This window comes from Ctenopharyngodon idella, chromosome 7 (assembly GCF_019924925.1).
Source record: "Ctenopharyngodon idella isolate HZGC_01 chromosome 7, HZGC01, whole genome shotgun sequence".
NCBI classification, from domain to species: Eukaryota; Metazoa; Chordata; class Actinopteri; order Cypriniformes; family Xenocyprididae; genus Ctenopharyngodon; species Ctenopharyngodon idella.
Window position 1 is genome coordinate 2,052,910 of NC_067226.1, and position 18,739 is coordinate 2,071,648.

Consider the following 18,739-nt stretch of genomic DNA (forward strand, 5'->3'; position numbering starts at 1 on the left):
TTCTGAAGAAAATTACTTTTGCCATTTAAAATTATGATTCTAGGGTGTTGTGGTTGTAAGGGTGGCTTAGGTGTTTGGTAGGTCAAAAGATCCAAGCCACATCATTCATATTCAGATCAAGTATGCTTTGTGCTTATGCAAAATTTGAACAATAAATACCGTTTTGGCATTCTTTAATGTGGCGTGACAGAACGCTGTTACGCCTCAGTTGCAGCGCAAAGGGCCAGCTTGAAGTGTACGTGAATGGATCATCTTTTTTCCGCTTTACTAGTTACAGCACAAAATAAACATGAATGAACATGAAGGTTTGTTGAAAGATACAGTCCAACTTACCGAATCCATGTCATGTCACATGTAATTACTCAATCACTGTTCCAACCGCCAAAAGACGTCAATAAAACAGCTTGTAAACAATGTCACGTAATGTTTCATTTACCTCAGAAAAGCCATTCAAAACTCATTAGTCAGCTAGAAAAATGAACTCTAGAGAGTTTATAAAAAACTTCCTTATGTTTTATTAAATGTATTATGTATTATTAATTTGTCTTATGCATTATTAATTTAAATGTAAGTAGTTAATTTTAACCTTCAATATTATAGTGATGTATTTCAGGCTGATAATATAGGGGTGTGTGTGTATTATCATCTAAGACAATATCATAATTGTTGTTTTAAGACACTATATTGCCAATATTGTCTGTTTTTGCATTCCGTTTACAGCATTAGTTGAGATATTTTTTTTTTCCTTGAGGAAATTTTTAATTGAATCACAAGTTTGTGAATCGAATCAAATCATGAAATTTGTGTCAATGCCCAGCCCTAACAAGCTGCACTGTGACAAGTCTTATACGAGTGTGCCTGTCATTCATACAATGTTGTCATTTGGTATATTGACACAATTTCTTTTTATATTTTCTGGGATTTTTTCTGTTATTTTGCTAAGTGTTTTTGTTCTGGTACTTTGACTGATTTAGGCCTGTTTGGGACAGCTGACTCTCAAAGCATTTTATATTCTTCATTTTCTGTGCAGTGGGTAGTTAACAGCAGTGACAGAAATTAACTTTAAGGGGTGAAATTTGCCACCTTAACTTGATTTCCAGGGGAATTTTTACTATTACAATGGCAATTTTTTTATCAACTAAATCAGAAGTGGCACAGATGTTCAAGAGCAGCATTTAGATGTATTTACACTGCAATTACAATTACATGAATATTGCTTTGAGATTAATGTTTTAAAAATAATATTTGGAATATTGAACTATATTATTTATTTTTATTTTTGTTAAAAAAGGAAATTATACTAAATCTAAATCCGGCAGGAGGTGGTGGAAAGTCTTAATGAGTTAGTCGTTGCGGCTTTGTTTGGAACTATTTTCATTGGCAAAATAGAGCAAAATAGACAATATTGGCAATATAGTGTCTTAAAACAACAATTACGATATTGTCTTAGATGATACATGTCGCAGACCCCTATGTTATCAGCCTGAAATACAACAACTGTGTTCATAAAAATGACATTACTTTAAATGCTTTACATAAATGCACAATTACAAAAAATGCATGATTGGTCTTCTAATGTACTTCTGAAAAAATAATTTGAACCCAGTTACTTTGGATTTCCTTTTTTAGATAAAGCCGGACGGTTGCTCAACTCCTGGTGTGCTCTGCTCCAGGATCTCTTGGCCAAAAAGAGCAGATGCCTCTGAATCTCAAGGAACAAAAAGGTTCAGAGTCAATTGGGTTCACCTCAGTTTTTTAAACTAGATCAGATTAAAGTGAAGATTTTGGTTTGTTCCAGAAAGACAGGCATGTGAAGGTTTCTAAATAAGGCATCTTGGTTATTGAGACACTGCATTGTTATGCTGACCTCATGTCCGTTTTTCACTTTCAGTGGCAATGAGTAATGGCTAGATATTTGAAGTGACTGAGGTCAGTGGCTCCTATCTGGAGCAGCTTAATGCCTCAGTGACAAATTAAGAATTCCTCAGCCTGCCACTGTGTGGTAAACTGTGTTGATTAATGCCTTTGGAAAAAGGAGGCAAGTTTATAGGTTGTAGAAACTGTGTGATCTTGCAAAGTAACTGTTACTTTGGGTCATAAATAGACACTTGTGCATACGAGAGGCATGTGCATAACCATAAATTTGCTTGTTAGGAGCCGTGTGTGTGTGTTGACTGTAAACTGGCTGCAATTAGGGCCAACAGCAGGTGGGGGTGACAAATGGGATCTTGTGAAAAGCGTCAGTAGCTGAACCTAACGAACCTTGCAAGTGTTCTTCCCCCATCTTTCTATTTTTTTTCCTTCTTATTTCCCCCTTAACCTTTGCCAGTTACAGAGTTAGCTCACTTTGTCAGTGTATCCAGTTATAAAAACAGATTTACAGTATGGTCAAACAGTCCTATTTAATTCTGCTCTGATTCCATTCTTGAGAATGACCTGCAAGTGTCACACCAGACCGGGATGCTGTAATGGTTATTCTGCCCTCTATTTCGCCTTCACTGCCATTAAAAATCCCATTGGAAATGTTTTATGATACCTGCTCTGGCTTTAAAGGCTTACTATAAAAGAACAACCCTATTTTTCTTTCTCTAAGTCCTATTTATTTCTTTATTTTTCTGTCAGTTTTACCTCTTCACCTCTCCCAATGTCATGTCATTATTTCCTACCTATTTCCATAGGAGTGGCCTTTTAATTGATCAATTGTGCCTTCTTCTAGGTATGCAAGTGTATGTCTATGTGCGTGTGTGTAAGGAAAAAAGAGAGAACAAAAGAGATGAGTAGTGAGTGTGAGCGTTGCATTCTTTCCCCCTTCATCTCTGTCCATCAAAGCATGTGCTTTTAGGAGGCCCCTCTCTCAAGACCATGCTATAACTCACTGCAGATAGGGGTCTTTGCAACTGAACCTCGTACCCTTTACCGAAATGGGATTTAGAATGAGTAAATGATGACAGAAGTTTCATTTTTGGGTGAACTAATTCATTAAAAGTTGGCAAGAGAGACAACACATTACATCAACACATAAAGATTACTCTTTTCCAGAATCCAGATCTAAGCAGAGATGGAAACAGGAAATATTTTGTCACAATGACACAAAGCATAACAATTGCATTTGAGGTTGACCTCATGTTCAATACCCGAACAAAGGGGAAAGAATGAGATCCATATAAACATGCAGAGTGACATTTTTGTGGCTGAAAACAGGAGAATGTGGTGAACCGATGGTAGCATGAATGGTGATGTCATGTAGAACAGTTACTTACAATAGTTTATAAGGTGCATCTGTTGCATTTTGTGGTTTGCAGATGTGGATTATTTTTTATTACCGTAACTTTGTGTCATACACACACTCAGGTAAAGACAGGTCATTGTGTGCAGTATTTTTCAAAGCTGCTTATGAGCAGTGCAAGCAGTTGTATATTCTATTGGTTTTACATCCGCATTGCATCTACAACATATTTTGTGACATGTAGTCCTGCTTTTAGAATACCGACCCTCTACAATGCGAGTAAATCACTCGCATATGCACCCAAATTTCATGAGAGGTGACTAAAAAGTGTCTTTAATTAGCCAATGGCTAGTAAATTGTACGATTGCAGTTGCCTATAATTGAGTTAGAGGCAAAAAATAAGTTTAGTGCAGATATAATTTTAGTGCCTGCTAAGCTTTACGCACCGTTGCTTGGCTGAGAGCGCCCTCTGTCGCTTTCTCTCACACAGGCGCACTCACCCTGAGAGAAGGAGAGAGCACGTACAGGGCTCGTTGAAATACCTGTCACTGTCCCGATCGGACCACTGCGGCGTTGTCATGTCTTGGCGAGTATCCTTGTAAACATAGTCGGTTATGTCTTAAGTGAATGTAAACTCGAGAAAGAACACGCATGTGTAATAGTATCAGTATATTGGATCAGTGCATTAGCTCTTAAAGTGACAGCAGCCTAATATTCCTGCTGCTGCGTGTGTTCTTAATTTTCATTAAACAACAGACACACTGCAAAAAAATCACTTAGTGCTCTTGACTGAATAACTTTGTAACTATATTTAATTTATAAAGTGAAGACTAGTGTTATTTTATTTTTTATTATTTTGTTCAATTTCTGTACCTAATCTACCTAATTTGTATCTAACGACTGTTAGATCTACCTGAAAAACCTGATAAGCATTATTTATTTATTTTGCGTCTTTGTTCTATTTTTGTTTATTTTTGCCATTGCTTGTAGTTTGATTATTTGTTCTTATTTTATTACAGACTGTTTACTTGACTTTATTAGTGTTTGCATAAAAAAATTATAAAAAAATTATATTTTGTATTTATATTTTACATTATATTTATGTCGAATTTTTTCATTTGCATTGTTTTGCATTTCATGTAAAAAGTCTGGCGAGTAAAATAAAAAAATTTACTAGCCAGTGGCAACTCGAGCTTCAGTGTGTCCGTAGAGAGTTGAGCACAGTGCGTTTATATTTTAAAGTCTCTTTTACAAGAAGCCCAACATAGCGTGATGAAGTTGTTTATTCTCTGTGCCACTAAGAGCAGACAGGATTGAAATTGTTCAGAATAATTCTAGTGGGGTCTGTAATGTGGTTGAAGTCTAAAATTATCCTGTGTCCACATTTTCTTTGATTCCTAAACATCTTTGTCTATGTTTAGGGCATGTAGAATCATGAAAAATGTCAGTCATATGAGCTAGATCCATTTGGCTGTAGCTTTGTGCAAAATGCTATAGTTTGTGCAAAATGGTATAGTTTATGCTACATAAAGCATTGTCAGGAATTACATGGTGCTTCAGTTGGGTTTGACTTTTACAACTTCACCAGAAAATCAAAATAAACCAACCTTCCATAGCCACTCAACCATCTGACATGCTAAAGACATGCTAGCATTGTAAACCTCCTCTTATCCTCTTCTTAGTTCACTCTCTCTTCTTACTCACATCCTTTCTTTGGAATGTAAGTTCTTGTCCATCTGTTGGTTTGAAGTCCTCTTTCTCTCTTCTTTCACTGTGGGTTTCTGGAAGGATGAGGGTTTTTAACTCATTGCCTCAGATTTATGAGACATGCAGCAGGAAACAGCAGTCCAAATTAACACCAATACAGGACTTAGCCGCTGAACTTGTGAAGTTCTTATTTTCAAAAGTGTAAAAACGTATTTTAAAAATAGCTAAAGGTTCCAGGTTGGCAACAAGTTTATATCACATGATTTTCAGACTAGCTTATCCTGACATACAACAGAGTTACACAGAATTTAGGGTACCAGTCACAACTATTATAAACTTTGGAGGATTTTTAAATATATCTCTGATTGTGTTAGTCTGAAAGAAGATAGTCATATACACCTAGGATGGCTTTCTGTCCCTCTATAGACAGCTATGCAACTGACACTTTAACACTTCAAAAAGTTCATAAAGAGATCGTAAAACTAATCCATATGAATTGAGTGGTTTAGTCCAAATTTTCTGAAGAGACTCGATCGCTTTATATAATGAAAAGATTTAATTTATGCTTTTATTCACATATAAACATTGATCAGCAAACATAAACAGAGGCTCAACCGAACCTGCTTTACACGAGAGAAACAAATCTCTTCCGGAAGCTCAAACGTGCTGTGTAACGAGAATGAACCTCATTGGTTCTCGCACGTCAAGCAAACATTCTTGAGCTTATGTTTACCACAACTGTTGCGTGAGTTGATGAATGTTTATATGTGAATAAAAGCTTAAATTCAATCTGTTCATCATATAAAGCGATTTTGTCTTTTCAGAAAATTTGGACTAAACCGCTCAATTCATATGGATTAGTTTTACGATCTCTTTATGATCTTCTTAAAGCGTGAAAGTGTCAGTTGCATAGCTGTCAATGGAGGGACAGAAAGCTTTCAGGTTTCATCAAAAAGATCTTCATTTGCATTCCAAAGATGAACGAAAGACTTGCGGGTTTGGAACGACATGAGGGTAAGTAATTAATGACAGAATTTACATTTTTGGGTGAACTAACCCTTTAAATTACACCAATCAAACCAAACTGAAAACCATCTAGTGTATTTCATTTGACAAAATACAGAGTAGGTTTGCTAGCTATTTGTAACATAAGCATAATGTCTATGAACACTTTCATTAAACCAGGTCAGTGTAAAATGTCTGGAAGAATGTATTTGCAAGCAATTTGACTTTCCAATGAAGATGTTTCACCACCCATCTCAATGACTTCATCAGCTGTTGGATTCTGGGGAATTCCAGCCATCAGACAGCTCTTAAATGCAATTTGGATGAGCGACAAAATGTCTTCAGTAGACACATTAAAACATCAGGGCATATGTGTAAAGGTGGCGAAATTTAATAACCAGTTGCTTAACATTTTTCCCAGCACTTTTTTGAGAAAGGAAACCAATCATCTTTCCAGCTTTCTGATTTCTCCCTGTATCTAACTTATTCCATCCATCCATCTGTATGTCTGTTTCTCTCACTTGAGCACAGATGCATACATTTTTTCATTGGTTTTGGTTGTATTCCTGTCTTACATTCTTTTTCGCCATCTGTCTGTTTACTTTTCTCTTCCTGTCTCAATTTCACTGTCAATCTCTCTTTGTTTATTTCAGTTCTTCTTACATAAATTCCACCATCTGCTTGTCTGTTTGTGTCTTTGTGTTAGCTAGCTTTTCTTTTTCTCTGCCTTTTTGCACTGTGCCCAACTGCCTGTCCTTTAGGCCCAGTGTTTCAGAGCGGATGACCACCCATCAGCACCAGTTTATAGAAACTGTCTTCCCCCATCAAAACTCAGAATAGCACAGTATTGCAACTGTTTCAAAAGCAGCTGGGTGTTATTTGCATGAAAAATTACCAAAATGAAATATTAGAAATGATGCCAAGGATACTGGGTGGAAACCTTATTTACAGTACTCTTGCATATTACATGTTATGTAACCAATGAAACAAAATGGTGGTGGACGGGTGATGGACGGGAGTCTGTTACTAACATCAACAACACCTACGAATGGAAATTTGTTCCGTTAGACGTGGGTTTTGTTGTTTAATTGACCAGATTGTCTGTGAAGATGACTTCTGACAGTAGGTACCATTGAAGGAAGGGAAGGAGAGATGGACTGAGAGAGGAGAAAGAATGTGACTGATTTTTAAATGTTGGAAGAAGTGACCCAATACCTTAATTTAATCTCCAACTGGGGTCCAAACAAAGTGTTTTTTCTCCACTTTGACTAAGTTGAGATGTCTGGCTGACTGTACAGAGCAGCTATTGATAAAGAGTGTCTGGGTTGTTCCTCCCTTAACAAATGAAATGTCTTTGATATTTTACATGAGCTTATGTGGGGAGGTTTTTAGGTATTTCAGCCAATATTGTTTCAGTGAAAAACACATCATTTACTTTTCTAAATAGTCTGAAAAACACTCTTGGAATTTAATGAATCCTGTCTTAACCTCCAAAACATACTGTATGTGTCATTTAAGAAATGGAAAGTTAGTGCTGGGGAGTCTTCCATTTCAGTAACATGTCATTTGACACAACATCTTATCACAAGGGTTTGTGTCTAGTGTTTGACTTAATTTGCTTGTGGCATGTATACCAAAAAAAAGGTCTTTATAATGTGGTATAAATTAATTTCCAGAGGAATCACAGTTGCGGAAACAGATTAATGCATCATTTCAACATTTCAAACATTTTAAATTATATTTTTAATATAACTTTGCTTGATTTGAGAAAACATTTTGGTTAAACATTACAAGGTCAAAAAATGAAAGAATAACATTAATTGTTCACAATAAGATCAGTAAAATGCATTTAGAAAATGTGAATTTAGAAAGATGAATTTCTATTTCATACCGACTTTAAAGGATTAGTTCTCTTTCAAATGAAAATTAGCCCAAGCTTTACTCACCCTCAAGTCATCCTAGGTGTGTATGACTTTCTTCTTTCTGATGAACACAACTGGAGAAATATTAATAAATATTCTGACGCATTCGAGCTTTATAATGGCAGTGAACGGGATCAACGAGTATGAGCTGAAGAAAGTGCTTCCATCCACATCCATCCATCATAAACGTGTGCTCCACACGGCTCCGGGGGTTAATAAAGGCCTTCTGAAGCAAAGCGATGCATTTGTGTAAAAAAAAAAAAAAAAAAAAAAAAAATCCATATTTAACAAGTTATGAAGTAAAATATCTAGCTTCTGCCAAGACTGCCTTCTGTATTCAAGTTATGAAGAAAGTGTAAACTGGCGGCATGTTACGCTTTTTCCGTAAGTCGAATATGGAAGGCGTAGGACGTAGCGTAAGTTTTTTGAACAGCAAGAGTTTTACACTTTCTTCGTACATTGAATACGTAAGGCTGTCTGGTGGAAGCTAGATATTTTGCTTCATAACTTGTTAAATATGGATATTTTTTTACACAAACGCATCGTTTCACTTCAGAAGGCCTTTATTAACCACTGGAGCCGTGTGGAGTACACGTTTATGATGGATGGATGTGGATGGAAGCACTTTCTTCAGCTCATACCTCATACTTGTTGATCCCGTTCACTGCCATTATAAAGCTCAGATGCATCAGGATATTTATTAATATTTCTCTGATTGTGTTCATCAGAAAGAAGAAAGTCATATACACCTAGGATGGCTTGAGGGTGAGTACAGCTTGGGCTAATTTTCATTTGAAAGTGAAGTAAACTAATCCTTTAAGTCATTGCTATCAAGCTCGCTCTTTTTTACCTTTTTCTTTCACTTTTTTTTTCTTAGCTTGTCCATCTGGCACATATAAACCTGAATCAGTTTCTGGAGGTGTGAGTACTTGCCTGCCCTGCCCAGACCCTCATCACACATCCAGACCTGGGAGTACAGATGTATCAGACTGTGTGTGTACGGAAGGCTACAGATCACACAACAACACATGCCAAGGTGCTGATCTATCTGCATTATTTCTATAACCATGCATCTGCTAACTTTTGTTTATAAATATGTGTCTGTATGCGTGCTATTTCAAACACAAAATATAATCATTTAACTCTCCTACTCTCTCGTTCTCTATTCTCCCTACTGCAGTGGTGGTCTGTCCAGTTCTCTCTCCTCCAGAGAATGGCTTCTTCATCCAGAATGTGTGTAATAATCAGTTTAACTCTGCATGTGGGGTGCGCTGTCTCACAGGCCTTGACCTGCAGGGAGATGGAATCAGACTCTGCCAGCCAGACGGGACCTGGTCAGGAGTTCAGCCTAGCTGCAGAGGTGAGAGAGGGGGGGTGGGCACACCTGGGACTGGTTGAATGAAACCTCTTAAGTGGTTTGATTTGAAGGTATCCCTGAGGGGGAAAAATCCCTGAGGGAAGGAATTTCTTTAAGAGAGTTGCAACAAACGTCTTAAAGGGTTAGTTCACCCAAAAATGAAAACTCTGTCATTAATTACTCACCCTCACGTCGTTCCAAACCAAGATCTTTTTGATGAAATCTGAGAGCTTTGCAACTGACACTTTGACCCTTCAAAAAGTTCATGAAGAGATCATAAAACTAATCCATATGAATTGAGCGGTTTAGTCCACATTTTCTGAAGAGACTCGATTGATTTATAAGATGAACAGTTTGAATTTAGGCTCTTATTCACATGTAAACATTCATCAGCTCGCACATCAGTTGTGGTAAATGGAAGCTCAAGCATGTTTGCTTGATGTGCGAGAACCAATGAGGTTCATTCTCGCGTGTCAAGTAGGTTCGGTTGAGCTTCTATTTATGTTTGCTGATCAATATTTATATGTGAATATAAAAGCCTTCATTTGTGTTCCAAAGATGAACGAAAGTCTTATGGGTTTGGAACGACATGAGGGTGAGTAATTAATAACAGAATATTTGAGTGAACTAACCCTTTAACCGCTACCCTTACCTAAGTGTTTATTCTAAGCATTTCGCGATAGTTTATGGCAAAACATGGCAATGGAGAAGCGGTTGCTATAGTCGCGAAATCTCCCACAATAAACAGAACATAACGGACCATCACTGACTTTTAGACAAATTACCGTATTGTTCCGAATATAAGACGCCCCCCCTCTTTTTCAAGATGTACCTTTTGGGAAAATGCTTTTTGAGGAACAAATCTTGTCTTTTATAAAGAAAATGCTTGCATTTAAAAATAATTTTCATGTTGCATATTTTTCATATTTTAATTTTTAATTTTTATATTGAAAGTATGGTAAATACAGGTAAAATACCAACAATCACATTTAAAAATAAAGACTTTTTTGGCATACCATAAATTGCGCGTGAGCATGAAGCTCAACTTCCTTAGGAATGAACTGAAAACACTCGCTCTGGACACGCACTGTTACGTCGCATCAAAACGCCGCTTCAAAGAAATTGACAGGCATATGTGTCAGTACGTAGCCGAAATAGGACATGAGGGGCTCGTTGGTGGGTAAGTTCAGCTCTTTGGTGATATCCAGTGCCTTCAGCTGGATGACGGCTCTGGTTATGGGCAGCCCCCATTTCTTTTTCGGCTGTGTACTAACACACTTGCCTGTCATTGGAAGTGGCTGCTTTTAGAACTGTTAGCATTTTTAAGACTGTCTTTTTAGGCTTGCCATGTTCTGTATTTCTTGCCTGCTTAATGAGAGTTGTTTGATAACTCTGCTGCGTCTATCAGTCCTGGGGGGAACACTCGTTTTACACATATTTGCAAGTAGTGCTCGCTGCAGCCTGTGGTGGACATCCAACCACGGCCACATCCAAGTGTGATGTCAGTAGCCATGCCCGTGCCCAATACATCACCTCGTGACTCCCCACTAAACCACTTTACCAGAAATCCTGGTAATTTCGTTGGTTACAGTGACAGGTAGGTTTAGGGATCAGTGCTTGGTGTAGGCAATCAGTACTGTGATTGACATGACTAATAGAATCAGCTGCAGGGCAACATGGGCCTGTCTTCTGACGTCACACTTGGATATGGGCCGGGTTGGATGTCCACAGCAGGCTGCAGCGAGAGGCTGTATTTGTCGCTCCCTATTGTTATTGACATGTTAAAGTCTAGACGAGCACAATTTTTCAGATGTATTTCCAAGAAAAAAACACCATATTTGAGTTAAGGGTATTATTAAAGGGGGTCTGACGGATGACATAGAGTGTCCTAAAATTTGAGCAAATTTTTTGTATGAGTGTACACACACTGCTACGACATAGGAGGATGCTCAAAAACCTGCCGCACCACAGTTTTCTATTAAATTACATTGTATTTGTCCAACTTGTTGTTATTGTACTTATACATTGTCGCCACTTTGCCTGTATGGTGATTAGATTCACTGATTTTGCCGCCTTGAACTTAAGTACGAAAGTACAGAATGAATTCGGTGTTCGTTGCCCTAGCCAGGACGCGGCTCACCACCTAGTCCTGTGTGCTAACTGGCTTTACAGTACTGGAAACAAGAAATCTAATCCAAACTAGACTAAAGACAAAAAAAGCTATTCTTTTAAAAAAAAAAGGGGGAAAACACCCAACACCCAAGCTTGCTGCTATAATCAGTCCCTCTTGCATACAAGACGAAAGCCTGGCATGAGATAATTAATTCAAGCGCAGTGGAAGTGATGAAAAATATGAAAATGTTATTGTTCATTCAAATTTTTTTCTGACAATACACACCGTTTCATGTCATACTTTCAACAGGCTTATTTTGATCGCTAAAAATGCACATCGGTACTTCCTTCTCCTCAATTAACATGAAACCATCCATCGCGTTTGAGGTCAGCAGATGTCTTAAGGGACGAAAAACAGAACTTAAGGGAACACTTAAGTAATGAAGGGAAAATACTTAATGACAGCCTTAAGGTTCCTTAAGTGGACCATTAGGTTTTTTCTTGCAACCCATGTTTCACTAAAGCCTGGTGCACACTGTACAATGTATAATAGTCCTTTACAACTATTTCTTATCAGACTGTACGAACATGATCCCAGCTGTAAGCCATATCACACTGAGGGATCTCAGTTGTCATTAATGTCAAACTGTCAAGATGCGTTAAAAAACGGAAGAAGGCTCGTCTGCAGTTTTACATCATTATTCTGTGACACGTTCAGTGAAGCCCAAAGTATACATCACTTTTTATGTGTACGCGAGGGTCAGCGTACAGTGCGTGTGACGTGAATTTTGTCATCAGATGAGTAAGCGTGTACTGTACGCTCACTGCCAGATTTTTGTAACCGTGCGTACATTGCGTGCATTTATTTTTTTTCCAGTAATTAGTTTATCCACAAGGTGGCAACGTGCCCTGGGGGCGTCGATTCACAAGGTAGTCAAAGAAAAACTGCATAAACAGAAAAGACTGGAACGCATGCAAGTTACAGCAATGATGGAGGCCTATATAGACGCAATATTGTGCAAAGAGGTTAGAAAGTATCCTCATTTGTACAACTCTAGCATGAAAGTATACAAAGATGTTTACATGGGTTGTAACTCGTGGCGAGAGATTGTTCAAAACTGTGTACGCCTGTGTACGCGTACAAGTTAAATGAAGTTTATTTTGCAAGGCTGTGCGTTCGACTGTGCACGTACACTAGTATACCCGGGACTTGACCTGGGTAAATCCTGCATTTTACATGCAGGATTTATATAGTGGCTAGCAAACAAAAACAATCTCTAACATTAATTTTGATCATGGCTTCTCTTGAAAAGAGAACTGGAAAAAACAAAGACGATGGGTGGACCAAGTAGTGGTTTGTTGTTGTCTTACTAATTGCGTCATCAGGTTTGGCGCTCATATTGGTTTTTGATTTGAAGGTTGTCATAGGAGAAGTTAAACTACAGGACTGTGCGTCAAATCTTCTGACACTGCCAGAATTTCGTCTGAGGTCAAATTTGATCGCAATGGTCATTAATCAGCTGTCGGTGAACATCAAACTAACGATCAAAGACTTTAGATTTTGGCCTCTTGTAGGATTCACAAAATTAGTCTCAGACGGCCAAATCATTGCCAAAATCTTACAGTGTGATCCCGGCTTAAAGGTACCTTTAACCTTATAACTTTGGGTTTTCTTAACTTAAGGTCTTTCATGCAACCGGGCCATGGAGTTTATGACATCACCGGTCCTGTAAATTGAAAATAAACTGATTCATTAATTGTTTTTCTTTTCTCTTCCTTTTCTTTCACTCATTCTTCCGTTCACTCACCCCCTCCCCACTCTTTTGTGCTATTTTTGCCTCTGATTCCATCTAAGCGGAAAACATATTGGTTTTATTGTCAGTTTATGTGTTACACAATTGATAGCTCAAAGGACTTTTAGTCACCCCATATGTTTCATCACCCCCAGAAACGCTAATATACTGCAGCCTGTGAGTATGTATGTGTGTGTTCAATGGGGCTCATAAAGCTATTTCTCTGCATGTCGGCCTGCAGAGCTCTAAGTTCATGTGTGTTTAGATAGCTGGAAAGTAAACTCGAATGCTTTGCCAACTATGTGAGTGCTTGCACACTTCAAAACACCAACAAATGAATACAATATGAATATGCACCTACACACACACACACACACACACACACACACACACACACCAAATCCCACGCTCAGACAGATACATGTATGCAAGTTGACCTGTCAAGAGTTTCCTCTCTTGTGACCTCAGCCCTGAAATAATATTTTGGATTTTCTTTGTTTGGAAATAAATTACAGGTCTCAAAGTCCTAACCACAGACTTAGCTACCAGCCACCCTCTTTTTTTCTTTCTTTCTTTTCTTCCCATTTTCTCTTAAAATCTCTCTTCTTCTCTAGTCTGTCCATCTTTTCCATTTTTGTTTCTCCCTGGCTGTTCATTTTAGCTCAGTGCTGTTCCATGGAATCATTTAAAGTTTATCCAATACAGCGAAGTTTTAATGATATAGGACTGGACTTTCTGTGCGATGCTCTAACCCCTATCTGGTGTGTGTGGTATTTTTCCCATAGTTCGCTCTTGCCCAGATCTCTCTCCTCCGCATCACGGGGTACTGAACTGCAGTGAGCGTACTGCCCCCTACAGGCTGGAGTGTTCAGTGCGCTGTGAACAGGGCTACAGGCTGCAGGGCAGAGCCAGACTCACCTGCCTGGCCAACTCGCAGTGGAGTGGACCACAGCCCCGGTGTGTCGGTAAGATAGAGAATCTATGTGTGTAAAGACTTTTACATTGTTGCAAAAAAAATAAAAATAAAACTCTACTTGAAATAAATGATTTTCTTTAAACTTTCTCTTCACCAAAGAATCATGGGAAAAAAGTATCACATTTTCCACCAAAATAATGAAAAAACTATTATAAACGATAGTAATAAGAAAATGTTTCTTGAACACCAAATCAGCATATTAGAATGATTTCTTTCTGAAGGATCACATGACACAATGAAGACTGAAGTAATGACTGTTGAAAATTCTGCTTTTCCATCTCAGAATAAATTACACTTTTAAATATATTATAATATAAAACAGTTATTTTAAATTGTAATAATACTTTTTTACTGTATTTTTGATCAAATAAATGCAGCCTTAATGAGCATAAGAGACGTCTTACGAAAAAAAAATTCTTACTGACCACAAACCTTTGAACAATAGTGTAAAATTACATACATTCATTTATCAAATGTACATTTTATAAAGTCAGTAAGTTGCTAACAAGTTGTTGTAAACAGTGCAAGTTCCAACAATGAGGAGTTTGTGAGTCTTTGAATGTTAAAAATCTGTTTAACCTCATAATTGTTATTTTAGTATGTGTAGAAATAATTTTGAAAAAAAATCACCTTATGCAATGTGAGCTGTGACTATATAAGCATTAAAGGATTAGTTCACTTTAAAATGAAAATTACCCCAAGATTTACTCACCCTCAAGCCATCCTAGGTGTATATGACTTTCTTCTTTCTGATGAACACAATCAGAGTTATATTAATAAATATCCTGATGCATCCATAATGGCAGTAAACATTTGTTTGAAGCTCAAAAAAGTGCGTCCGTCCATCATAAATGTACTCCACACGGCTCCGGGGGGTTAATAAAGGCCTTCTGAAGCGATGTGTTTGTGTAAAAAAAATATCCATATTTAACAATTTACAAAGTAAAATATCTAGTTCTGCCAGACCGCCTTCCGTATTCAACTTATGAAAAAGTGTAACTGATGTTGCGTCAGTTTTGCTTTTTTCATAAGTTGAATACGGAAGGCATAGGATGTAGCATAAGCGTTTTGAACCACCTTCCCATATTCAACTTACGAAAAATGCGTAACTGACGTTGCGTGAGTTATACTTTCTTCGTAAGTTGAATACGGAAGGCAGTCTGGTGGAAGCTAGATATTGTACTTCATAACTTGTTAAATATGGATATTTTTCTTACACAAATGCATCACTTCACTTCAGAAGGCTTTTATCAATCCCCCGGAGCCAGGTGGAGTACGTTTACTCCAATCTTTTATATATTTTATCAACTTCCATCTTGAGTAACTGTTTATGTATTTTGATCCGTCCATCACTCTACTGACTGTCAGTCAGCATTGCTTTGCTCTTCTCGGCTTCATCAGTCTTTTGTAGTTGGATCATTTGAACTGTTGGGCTTGTTTGATTTGTTTGACATGTTTTCTTGTCTTCACTGTAATTCTTTTACTCTATTTCACTCTGTGCTCATCAATCTCTCTTGCTTTGGCAGTACAGGGCAATCCTGATGTCAAATTGAAAATCATTTGTTTGTGCGAGTATGCATGTTTTGAGGTTGTTTCCAAGAATGTCCAGCAGTGTGGTCAACAACCGCTCTTACATTTCCCTTTCTGGAAATATTTTTGCATGCTCTCTCTCACTCTCTTGCTCTCTCATTCTTTTGATTTATCTTTGAGGAAAATGTTTGTTGTTTTTGTTTTACTGTCCCTTTTTTCCTCTCTTTCTAAGAGGTGCGCTGTCCTCCGATTGTTACCTTGAAGCATATCCGTCTGTCACCCCCTACTTGTGGGGAGAATGAGGTCAGGACCGGAACATCGTGTCAGTTAACCTGTCCCCATAGTTATCATCTCCTTGGTGACTCTGAAGTCAAATGTCTGCCTTCTGGAAACTGGAGTGAAAATCTACATAAAGCAACCTGTACAGGTGATTTGTTTTCTGTTTGTGTTTATAAGGACGTGCAAGGATATGTATTGCATTACCCTGTGTGTATACATGTGTCTGAAACATCTGTCTTTGATCCTGACTTACTGCTGTAATATGATGTTTTGCAATGGAACAGATGTACTGCCAGTAAAACAGGTGCATTAAATTTGTTTCTGCAAAATCTTTAAGATGATGGAAGATCATCAAGCAAAGTACTACAGTGTGGAAAACTAAAGGATTCCAAGATCATAAAACTCAAAAACTGCCCCTCCAATCTGGAGCTGAACAAAGCGTCAATTAGTTTTGGCTTTCACACCTGAACCTTTATGATTTACTGATGAGAGGAGACATTGTGTTTGTGTATTTTTGTGAGCTTGTGGCTTATCAGTGTCTATAGAGATTAGGCAGAGAGGAAAAAGAACATTTACCATATTTATCTCATCTCGGTTCTTTCTAGGGCTGATGAAAGATGAAGTAATTGTTTAGCTTGGAGGAACAGCAGAGACTGTGTGATTAATAAGGTCTACTCCAACCTGGATGTGATAATAATTGACAGTTCAGTCAATAGCTCTCAACTTAGCAACACCAACAACTGCTCTGTGCTCATAGACTCAACATGAATCTAGAGTCGCATTAAGACTTATGGGTTTGGAACGATGTAAGTGGAAGGAAATTGTGACAGAACTTTCATTTTTGTTCTTTTTTTGGCCCAGTTACTGTAACAATGAAGTATTTGTTTGCCTTGGATAGACAAAACACAGACAATGTGATTAGTAAATTCTACTCTGAGCTGCATGTGATAATGATACAACAACAGCTTCTCAACATGTATCTAGAGTCACAACATCAAACAGATAGTTCACCCCAAAATGATATTTCTGTCATCATTTACTCACCCTCATGTTCCAAACCTGCATGACTTTATCCTTTCCAAGGAACACAAATAGTGATGTTTAGCAGTATGTATCACGCTGCTCTTTTCCATATGCTGCTAAAAAAAAAGTAAAAATATCTAAACACCCCTAAAGATCTTTATTCATTTCATCACTTTTAATAAAACTTGGCTGTCTATGCAGTAGAAACATGAAAAATCGAAACCAGTGCTACATGACTAGAAAAAAAGGTCAATGTCCCTCTGTCGATCCAACTGTCTCTGACTGGGAATACAAAAATGTGAAAGTTTTTGATCAGTGACCAGTTGCATAAACTGCTTAGACTAGTCTTAAAAGTAAGTTTAAAACTAACTTTTTAAAGTCAAGTCAATTCACCTTTATTTATATAGAGCTTTTTACAGATTGTGTCAAAGCAGCTTTACAGCGAAAATAATTTGGCTGCACAGCAGCTCTAGAAGAAAATAGTGTCATTGTCCAGCTTAAGTAAGTTCAGCGTTGATTCATTTCCATTGTAAAAATCATTAGTTATTATTTTAGTTCATTTATCTATACAGCAGCTCTGGAGAAAACAGTGATGTCAACCAGAAAATGCCAACAATTTTTCTTGCAGGGTACAATGAGAACATACAGTAACCGGAGGCTGTCGAACTCTAAAAGGGGTGAAATGTTTTTACATTACAGATGTTTTACATAGAGCATAAGATTAAGAATGAAATGGCTGGAGGTAATGAGTGACATCATTGTCATGTTTACATCAGTAATTGAATCAGTAATTGGTAATAGGGTTGACGTTATGGAGACTTTTGAGCCCTAAACTGATTTTCCTCTCTTTTGTAGATATAGAGCCTCCATGGATTCAGTGCCCTGGTGATGTCATCACAGAGACAGATGAACATCAGAGGTCAGCTAACGTCAGTCTGAACGCACCCATGCTGAGGGACAATTCTGGAGATGAGGTGAGTTGTGCATCAGCTTTTTTTTTTTTTCATCCCCGCCCCCCCATTTCAAATTAAAGACACAGGTTTGTGCATGTTGTTTTAAAATGAGGTCTTGCCTTTCTTCTTCAGGTTGTGGTGCAGGTGACCCCCGTTCTAAACCCCATGCAGCCTTTCCCAATAGGAACAGAGTTCATAACATACACAGCAACTGACCGCACAGGAAACAAGGCCAACTGCACTTTCACTGTTACTGTAGTTGGTAAGGTTGGATTCCTTGTACAACTAATATTAATTTACATGGTCATATTTAAATGTAGTATTGTTTTGCAAAAACAAAACTACTACATATAATTAATATATTATTTATAATAAATATATTGTTTACTATATTCAACCTTTTGCAGTATAAATAAAACTTTTTTGTGCAGTTTCCTGTCTTGTACAATTTTTTTTATACATTGTAGAATGTACAGAATAGAAAAAAATTAGACATTTGTTTTTGCTATATTTAAAAAAAAAGCTCTATAAAAAAAACTTTGTTTCCTTAGATACAGAACCGCCTTTGATTGACAGGTGTCGATCTCCACCCACTGTTAAGGCCTCTGAAAGAAAAACTGCAGTATACTGGGAAGAACCTCAGTTTTCAGACAACTCAGGTACACATAAATTAATTTATAAGAGAGTAGAAAAAGAGAGAAAAAGTGTTTTATTGTCACATGTATGTTCTGTTTTCATTCAGGTTTCTTTGTGTTGTGTTTCCTGTTAATCTTCTAATGTCTGTTAATTAGTTCAATTCTCCTCTGTTCTCTCCCTGTTTGTTTCTATGGTTACTAAGTGATTAGGTTCCTCAGTT

General features: G+C 37.5%; 1 protein-coding gene across 4 annotated transcripts in view; it reads left to right on the forward strand.

Annotated features, from left to right (window-relative positions):
• svep1 (sushi, von Willebrand factor type A, EGF and pentraxin domain containing 1) overlaps positions 1 to 18,739 on the forward strand; it is an 83,554-nt gene that overhangs the window by 30,807 nt on the left and 34,008 nt on the right. For all 4 annotated transcript variants that reach the window (XM_051900670.1, XM_051900672.1, XM_051900671.1 and 1 more), the window contains exons 4-10: positions 8,738 to 8,896; positions 9,041 to 9,220; positions 13,908 to 14,087; positions 15,861 to 16,055; positions 17,786 to 17,904; positions 18,016 to 18,145; positions 18,435 to 18,542. In XM_051900670.1, the coding sequence (XP_051756630.1) occupies positions 8,738 to 8,896; positions 9,041 to 9,220; positions 13,908 to 14,087; positions 15,861 to 16,055; positions 17,786 to 17,904; positions 18,016 to 18,145; positions 18,435 to 18,542 (1,071 nt within the window). The remainder of the gene's footprint in view (positions 1 to 8,737; positions 8,897 to 9,040; positions 9,221 to 13,907; positions 14,088 to 15,860; positions 16,056 to 17,785; positions 17,905 to 18,015; positions 18,146 to 18,434; positions 18,543 to 18,739) is intronic.